Consider the following 9,681-nt stretch of genomic DNA (forward strand, 5'->3'; position numbering starts at 1 on the left):
CGACCTAAGAATCCCGTAGTTTAAAATACAAGTCTTCCAGAGGCGTAGCCAGGTACTTCTTGGCCCGAGTTTAAAAATATGATAGTACTCTCCCTCATTGTAAAGAAAACTGAAGCTGGGTTAGGTTATCCTTGATGTACTAGTAGGTCCAAATGTACATAAAGACACTCATTTTACAAATGATTTCCCTTACATTTAATTCAGTGCCAACTTATCCGAAGTAATGGCGACATGTTACTCCTTAATTCAAAGTAATAATCAATGAACGTGGGTGCAGTAAGCCCCTTCACGCCATGGTAACAATGCCAGTGCAGTCCTCACAGGGATTGGAACTGAGACCACTCTATTCGAAAGACTTTAACAGACCCAATCGGATCTATCCCAACTGTATGCCAAATCAATATAATTTTTACATTAAGCCTATTAGGACTCAGCATATCTACAAAACTGCAAGTCTACTGTGTTGTAGTGCTCCCGTCACTCTCTACGCATCGGAGTCCTTGACCTTATATTCCCGACACATTAAAAAGCTTAACTCCTTCCACCAATGCTGTCTAAGGAAAATCCATAAGATGCATTGGTGTGCTCACATACCAGATACTGAAATCCTAAAGTTGTTTAACATGAACAGTATCCATGTCACAGTAAAAAGGTCCCAATTTCGATGGGCAGGACACGTAGTCCGCATGCTAGACATTCGCCTTCCCAAACGACTTCTGTCCATGAGCTGTGTGCAAGAAGGAGCTCCCGTGGGGTCAATAAAGACACCATCAAGAGCTCCTTCAAGGAGTTTGATATTGGCATTCACGGCTGGGAAGCACTAGCTCTCGATCGCTCCTCATGGCGTGAAGCTGTGAATTTCGGAATTCCGTGATACGAAGCAAGGAGAGTGACCAGCAGGTCTATCTACAACTGACCAAACCTACCCATTTTATCTTATCTTATAAAATACAGACTTTACTTCAAAAAAGTAGATGCTTACGCGCTATGCATGCGGCCGACCTTATCTTATATAATACAGACGTTACTTCAAAAAAGAAGATGATTACGTGACCTTTCAAAGCAAGGATTGGACGTTATAGTCCTCTTCATGTTCATAGGAAATGAGAAATGTAGATAGATTCGACCACGAAGGAGGAGATATACACCGACAGCGTTTGCTTTTTAAACATTTTGATGTTTAACTTCAATAAAATTTTATCGTAAATATAAAGGTGTACATTAGGTGATTATTTTATTTTGATTTATTCATTTTTACTTTTGTACGGCTGTATAATGTCCATTAATGTATACACATAAATTTGTTTCGTTATAAAATATAAAAACATAAAAATATGAATGTACAATTTCTTCAATATGAAGAATAATTTATAACACAGCACAGTTAGAATTATCGGAGCAATGGCACAAATTATAAAGGCGAATACCAGAATGTCTAAATTAAGAAATTGGTAAAGGGGTACTTTTTGAGCCTGTGACCGCATATGGTCGCTGCCATATGTCATCACGTGATCCAACCAGAAGGCAGCCTCGATGCTAGATGACGCATAAAGGTGTTTGTATATGTTTGATGACTTCTGAATACTGACTTTGTACTTGGGGTTAGTAGCCACTTCTTGGATGAGATTTGTTAATTGTTCGGAGCTGACAGCTCGAATGTCAGCGCTAAGTCCGAACCGCTTTACCGTGACCCGTTCTGCATTGTAGAATTGGTCAGTTTGTAATGGTATGCATAGCATTGGGACAGCGTGGTACAATGCCTCGTACTGTCCATTTTTACCACAATGGGAAATGAAGACTTTCATATTGGGATGACCCAAAAGGTCATTCTGGGGAAACCACTCTCTGGTGATTATCTTTGAGGAGTTGATCGATATTTGCTTAATCCTCCAAATTACATTCAAGTTTATCTCTCGAAAAGAGGTCGCCATCTTGTCTAAAATGTCACGTGGTATGAGTAAATTTTTGCTGCCAAAACTGACTAAGGCAATGCCGTTGGTGGAGTTATCAGCAAACATTTTGAGATCTCCTGTAAGTCGCTTTGCTGGCTTGGCTGAAGAGCTCCCGATAAATTTTATGTTGGGCAAAGAGACGCGAGGGTAATCCATGACGTTGTCGGCTTCGAAGAGAAATATCTCCGCCTTCAGGACGATCTCATTGATGGTTAGACGCTCTTTTTCAGGGGCGAACACGGGGACAACGCTGTTGTCGATGTAGGGGTGATACAAGAAATAGTAGTAGTAGAGAAAAGAAGACTTCAGTCGCTGCAGAAACGTCATATTGTCTGTCAAATTCAAATATATAATAGGCTCAAACGATGGGTTGATATAAGTTCTGGTCAGCGTTGGGTCATTCATGGTCCCAACGAAGGCAAACGGAATAGAATACTTGTATGGTATGACCACCAAGTTAACGATCTTTTTAGACAGCTCTAAGACAAAGAGGTCCGGTTTTATGCTTTGCAGCTGGCCCAGAAACTCTGTGTCCGCTAACGTTTTTCTTACATATCTTTCTTTTTTGAGGTCACGTCTGAAGAGACTGAAGATGCTGTCGTTCCCGACCTGCCAGAACTCTTCCAGGGTGAGGGTGTCATTGGAGCTGAGAGAGTCGTACGTCAGCAGGCGAATGCTTCTGTTGGAGACCAGATTCTCGTCTGCCAGGTAGCGAGGCACGCACAGCCAGACGTCGTGGCCTAGATTCATCAACGACTGGGCGATGTTGCTGTGGTAGAGGATGTAGCTTCTCGTGGTCGAGGGAAACATCACGACTTTCTTGGCTTCATACATCTTCGGAGAAAAGAGCAGCAGCCCTAGCACTGAACAGAACAAGAGAAACTTGGCAAAGGAAACCTGAGGACGAAACAAAGATTAGCGTCAAAATGACTGTGAGATATATGTGAAGCGGATATGACTATTTGCGATTTAAGATTATAGCGTGAATAAACTCGGATATTTTAAATGGTAGAATTAATTAAACAAGCAAAAAAAAAAAAAATCCTTGAAAAAAAAACAAAAACAACTTATCTAAAGGGAAGAACTCCGTCCTTAGAGCTTTATCTACCAATAATGTACACGTTGTTTCCCTTATTCGATATCAAGCAGAATAATTAATTACAAATAATTAAGTGACTAATTAAGCATTTTAATGTACTGATTCATGTATTGTTAAGTACAATAAATAATTGTTTACAATATCAACTTGATCGGAGAATGCGCGAGGGAGAAATAGCGTCGGCATTTATTTAAGGAGACAAAACACAACATTTATAGCCATATGTGTGAATACTGAAGTATTAGTTTCCCTTATTGCTATTAAACAAAATAATGAATTACCAGTAATTAATTGTATAATTGGTTACCTTTTTTAAAAAATTTATTTATGTCTTGTCTATGTCAATGAATAAACGTGTTAAGTTAGAACTTGATCCGAGAATGGGTGTGTGAGAAATAACGTGTACACAGACAGACAGACAGACAGAGTGGGTTATTGTAAGCTTTGTAAAAATGGCATATACTCTTTAAAAATATTAAATGTACATTAAAATGCATGTAGTGTTCTTTTTAAATTAAAAAAAATATATATTTTTTTAGCGCTGTAAAGTAATCGTATCAACATATTGTAGATTTTAAAGTAAAAATAGGCATTCACTTAGAAGAACAATTTCATGAGTGAATAAAAACACTCCCAAAGACTTCCCTAAAGGAGTGTGAGGTTCCCTCCCACGGCTGGGAAACGGTGGCTCTTGATCGCTCTTCATGGCTCCAAGATACGAGGTAAGGAGTTCAGCCATGATTAAAGAACGCAGATCACAAACGGAAGCACGGCCTATCTGCATCAGCGCTTATGTGGCTTTTCAAAGCGTGGTTTGGGCTCGATAGCCATCTTGGAGCTCCTAGACAATGAGAAATGTGCTCTTCTTCGACCTCGAAAGAAGAGCTCTACATTTCGAGAAACGTTTGCTTTACAATGTGAATATCTAAGGTTAGGGTTACCGGACGTCCAGCAGAGAGAGGACACGTCCTCCTTTCTTGAGTCCCTGTCCTACAACAGGCAGGCATTGGCCTACAATAGCGACAATGTCCAGCTTTCTTTCTGGTTTGTGTGTGTGTGTGTGTGTGTTGCTTCTATCGAATTCAGTTTTTCCTATTTTCTTGTTGACACTCAGAAATAGCTGAAAGAAGACTAGTCGTGTCCGCCTTGTATCAATACAGTCTGTCTTGTAAAAAGTTTAAAAACGTTCTTTCTCCCACACCAATTCTAAGACCACAATTGAAGTCAAAAAGCTAAAAAGGGAAAAAAAGGAAAAAAAAAAAAAAAAAAAAAAAAAAACAATTAGATTTTGTTACTAGTAATTAATTATCATGTTTGAGACCATCAGTATTCACAGATATTGGTACTTATGTGGTTTTTTCCCCTTAGATAATTGTTCTATGCCTATTCTCAGATCAAGTTTCAAACTTTAAATAATTATTTATTTTACTTAACAAAACATGAATTATTTATTTTTGTGGTATCGAAAAAGGGACTTTTACATTATTGAGAGATATAGTTATAATTGTGGAGTTCTTTATCATAGATAAGCTATGTTTTTTAAAAGTATATACAAAACTTATATCAACTCACTCGGTCTGTCTGGTAAAAAGTTTGTACACTTTTTTTTCTTTCACACCTAATCTAGTATTGCGATGAAATTTGGCACAATTATTTCTTTGACCTGACAAAACAGGAATCAATTTAAACAAGGTTACAAAGACAGTCTATTGTTTCTTACTAAAAAAAAAAAGCCTCCCTTGTTTGTTAATAGTGTTAATAGTTATTAATAGTGAATAGTTGTAAAAATGGTGTATTTAAAAAAAAACAACAACTGCTTGCATAATTGATTAAAAGAATTAGATTTTTCGCCTTCAGAAAAGAAAAAAAGTTGCCTTTGCATCAGACCTTTGATTGGTCTAAAATATTATGATGTCGAATTTTCGGGACGGACAGACAGATATTCCACACAAAACTAATAGCGTCTTTTCCTCTTTCGGGAGCCGCTAAAAATTAAACAATTAGCTCGATAACTATTGCTAATGGAATATTTTATTTGGTATCAAACAAGGGTAAGAAATTGTACATAATTGTTGTGGTGATATAAGTTGAATTAGTTCCCTTTATATGTCGCAGCTTTAAAGTGAGAAGCTAAAAATAGATTACTATAAAACCTTCTATTTTCATCAGCACTTCACTGGTATAGTGGTTGGTACGTTAGCCCTAAGTTCGAATTCAGGTCGTTCAACATTTATTTTTAATAAATGCAATTAAAAAAAAAACAATCAGCCAGATACCCCCTTCTTTCTCCCCCACCCCTTTACCAACTGGTCCAGACAAGTGATAGGATCCTAGCGTATTGAGAAAGTTAAAAGCATGAACTTTTGGTAAACAAAAACAATTGGTAAAAAAATTCTAATCGCACATATTTATTATTGTTAGTCTAGATCAGGGGTTCTCAGCCTGTGGGTCGCGACCCACTTGGGGGTCGAATGACGATTTGCCAGGGGTCGCCTAAGACCATCGAAAATTGTCTACTCTTCTATTGCTGTATGTGTGTGTGTGTGGGGGGGGGAGGTCGCGGCAGAATGGTGGATTGTAAAAAGAGGTCACCGAGCATAAAAGGTTGAGAACCGCTGGTCTAGATCTATTACAAATTTAATGACATGACTGATCCAAACTAATTGATACAACTACGCTTAATTTAAGTTTTATATTTAAAAAAAAAAAAATTTTTGCTATGTCTCTCTTGTTGTATGTTTTTTGTTGTTTTTTTTTCCTGCCCGGGCATACCCCCCCCCCCCCAACTCCGGCAAAGTATTCGCTGATCAAACGACATTTAAATAGTGAACAGAAACATGAAGTAGATTCCTTTGACTAAGTGAATGAAGATCATTTCGCGCATTGAGTTTTCACACGCAGGGCCTATGTTTCGGATTTATCGATGGTCCCGGGTTCAAGCCCTGCCCGTTCCCATCCCCCGTCGTCCTGCGGTAGGTTTGGACTAGGAAGTAAACTATCTTCAACTCTGAAAGAACATCCGAAACAGGGAAAACTTTTTACAATAAAACGGTCAGTTTCTTGTTCAAAAAATGACTGTAAGGCTGATATATAAAAACAACTCATGTGATGGAGCGCAAAGGTTATTTAGATATTCTTAAATATGCTTTATCGAAGCAAGAAAAGCTCAGGCGCCAGCCTGTTTAAATTAACATAGTAGAAACCTTCCGGTCAAGTTCCGGTGGACATGACCCAACCAGTGCAGGCGACGTTCTATGAGGATTGTACAGATGCTGGTAAGACTTGTTCGGGTAAGTATCTCAATGTCACACACTCTTTCTTGCAATGGGATTTTCAGGATCCATAGGAAGCAGCTTAAGCGAGTTGTCAAAACAAGATTAGTTTTTAATGTTTACCATAAAGAACCAAGACCCGATAATGTTGATTCATGATTCAAAGTTGTATTTGGAATTATTGTTGGTATTTTTTTTGGGGGGGGGGGTAGAAGGGATGTTGATGGTATGTTATATTGTATGAAGAGTTGTGCCCATGCACAGGGGAAACTACTCTAGTAATCAGGACGGCTGATTAAACTTGTTTGTGTTTACCTGGGAGTGTTCTTATTTCAAGTGTTTCCTTATTTATCTCTGCCAATCCTTTAGCAGTTGTTTTTTTTTAAAGGAAACATCAGAATTCGCTCTATTCAATTTTAGCGTTATCATCATAGAAATCGCTGGGCCTTAGGCCTCTTTTCTTTGCCTCTACAGAAAATAACCCTAATATATGGTATCAAAAACTCATATCTTTTTATTAATAATTTATATTTGTTGAAAATAGGTTTAAAACAAGTTTACGTCATCCAGCATAAGGAATACAACAATGTTTCATTGGTTGTATTATTTTTAACAATACTGCATTTTTTATGCAACATAAAGTAGGTTATAATTTATAAGCAGTTTAAGAAGCCGTTCACAGTGTCAGCAAACGTTTCTTTTTGAAGTAACGTCTGTATTATATAAGATAAGATAAGATGATCTCGACAAACCTTAGACAACGGTTTTGATTGCGTTTGGGCTGGCAAAATATATAGGTCAAAGTTAAGTGCAAATAACGGCACTCCTTCTAAATCTTCGAACTCTCCAACCAGCATTCTCTCTCGTTGCACGTGGGTGCCAGTGGGTGCGGGGGCAGGGATGCTACTTTAAGAACGTACTTATTTGGTTAGTATTTGGGCAGCAGATGAAGGGCGATGAAAGAAAGGCGGTCTTTCCTGTTTTTAGAAATCTGGGTATAAAAAATGATATTAATCTTGGTTGATGTAGATATACAGAAATAGTCTTAAAAGGCACGAACCCTGGACAATACCGCCTGACACTAACACAGTATCAAGCGAAAACAGGAAAAGCATTTAAAAAATACGTTAAAAAAAGCAAATACGCTTATATTAATTGTAATTGTATCAATTAGTTTGGATCAGTCATGTAGGCGCAGTGGCAGAGTGGTAACGCACTTAGCTTCCGAACCGGAGGTCCTGGGTTCGAATCTCGGTGAAGACTGGGATTTTGAATTTCAGGATCTTTAGGCCCGTCTCGGAGTCCACCCAGCTCTACTGGGTACCTAAACCTGACGTTAGTTTGGGAAAAGTAAATGCGGTTGGTCGTTGTGTTGGCCACGTGACATCCTCGTTAACTGGGGGGGGGGGGCATAGAAATAGATGACCTTTACATCGTCTGTTCTGTAGATTGCAAGGACGTTAACTAATGAACTCTTAATGACCAAGATCCATTTATATTATTCACTATCTTATAAATCTTTTATCTATATACTTTTCTTCATGCCCTAACCATGCCTGACACCCACTAAGAAGTCATGTGGAAAGATAACTCTTTTACTTCTGCAAGTCGGACTAGAGTTACCCCACGTAACTTTTACGGCGAAAAAAAAGAGGGGGGGGGTGTGTGGAGAACAAGTAATCTACTCTGTATTCACCCGTCACTAAATAGCAGGGCGGACTTAACCATTTCGGGGCCGTAACCGAAACGGATTGCGCAGAGCCCAGTTTGGGTAGGGATACGGATAATAAGGGAAAATTAAGAGTTTGTATTAGAAAATAAATTCGTCTTTGCGTTTTATTCATTATTTACTAAGTACAGAATTACTTTAAGAACCTTCCGTGTAGTGAAGTAGTACAATATATCATACAAATTCTGTTTCCTACATAGATCACGCTCAGTAGCAAGAATTACCAAGTGTTTCAATCTATCCCCAAGAATTGTGACCTCAAGTAATTCTTTATTAGTTTGAGGCGCGAAAAGCTTCTTTCACCAGATTCCACAATTTTGTATATTGTAAAATGCCGTTTTTTTTAGGGTTAGGGCCTGCTGCGGTCGCATAGGTTTAAGATGCTTAAGCCGGTCCTGCAAAATAGCGACTAGTTATTTTATAACTTACAGGCGTTCCTTCAAAAGAATATAGAATGACGTCCAAGTGTATCCGTGTGTTCATCTAGACGTTTATGTTGACTAGAGACGTAAACTCTGCCGAGTCTTTCGTTTTCCTGGCTGATTCAGGCAACCCGTTCCATTTTCTCTCTCATTTCATTCACCAAGTTAAGCTATAGAGTTTAAATTACAATCAAGAAGACAATGACGGATACTGTGACAACTAATTAAGCCGTAAATTGTATCTCAAAGCTGTAAGGAAGTCGATCTAGTATATCCGAAAACTACAATGGAAGAGCGCTTCGTTGTGTGGTATGCGCTTTGGACTGTCCCACGATGATCCCGAGTTTTATCCTCGCCCACTGTAAAGGCCTCACGCCCTTCGGGAGATACGGGATAAGAGCTAGATATTAAATAATAATAATTAAATAAATAAATTAAATTAAATAAATATTAAACAATATAAACTTACCAAGCTATCAAATACCATCGTGATGTTTAATCTTGCCAGAGTTTGTAACAAATTATAATCCCCACGATCCGAGAGGCTCGTTCTTTCCAGTCACTGCAGGCAGAAGCGCTCAAAAAGCTCAAACCTCACACGAATACAAAGAGAATCGATTCTGAAGGTTTTATTCAGCAGACGACAATGTTATTGAAAAACTGTGACTTCAGACTTGCAATCCAATTATATATATAAGAAACCGGTCTTAATTTGTTTAAATTAACTAATAAACACTGTTTTGAAAATATTTTTCTTTTTTTTTTATTTTGTTATTCACTGTAAATTTGTTAAAATTTAACAAACTCCAAAGAAAAATCAAAATATACGTCCAGTGAATAGATCTATCCAGCTACTTTAATTTTCAGCTCAATTAATTGTCTTATTGCTTTTAGAATGTTTGATTGGGAATCTTTTAATTTCCTGAACAAAGATCTAGACCACTGATATATTAAACCTAGATCTAGGTTCTAACCCCACAAAGGTTCATGTTCCAGTTCCCACTGTCTCCCCCCCCCCCTCTTCACAACCCTGAGTGTGTGTGTGCGCGCGGTGAATGACCTAGGTTGTGCTAGTGATTCGAGTCTGGGCGTTACAGTTTTTAAGAGCGGGCGCCCCCCCCCCCCCGCCCCAACTTTCTTTTACTACCCTTTCCACCCCTTTCCACCTCCCCCCGATGTGGAGTGGACACCCAACAAAATACCACGC

At 38.4% G+C, this 9,681-nt stretch overlaps 1 protein-coding gene across 2 annotated transcripts; it reads right to left on the reverse strand.

The window, feature by feature from the left end:
- Window positions 1-1,163: 1,163 nt before the first annotated feature.
- On the reverse strand, window positions 1,164-9,479 carry LOC106058445 (UDP-glucuronosyltransferase 2B17-like). 2 transcript variants are annotated; one of them, XM_056011880.1, is made up of 2 exons: window positions 8,944-9,479; window positions 1,164-2,849 (listed from the first exon to the last, which is right to left on the reverse strand). In XM_056011880.1, exons 1-2 carry the CDS (start codon window positions 8,959-8,961, stop codon window positions 1,245-1,247), a joined length of 1,623 nt encoding a protein of 540 aa, XP_055867855.1. In that variant the 5' UTR covers window positions 8,962-9,479; the 3' UTR covers window positions 1,164-1,244. The 2 variants fall into 2 exon arrangements, with proteins under 2 accessions (XP_055867855.1, XP_055867854.1); XM_056011879.1 differs by lacking the exon at window positions 8,944-9,479 and adding an exon at window positions 3,993-4,264.
- Window positions 9,480-9,681: the final 202 nt, after the last annotated feature.

Source organism: Biomphalaria glabrata, chromosome 15, assembly GCF_947242115.1.
Source record: "Biomphalaria glabrata chromosome 15, xgBioGlab47.1, whole genome shotgun sequence".
Classification (NCBI taxonomy): Eukaryota; Metazoa; Mollusca; class Gastropoda; family Planorbidae; genus Biomphalaria; species Biomphalaria glabrata.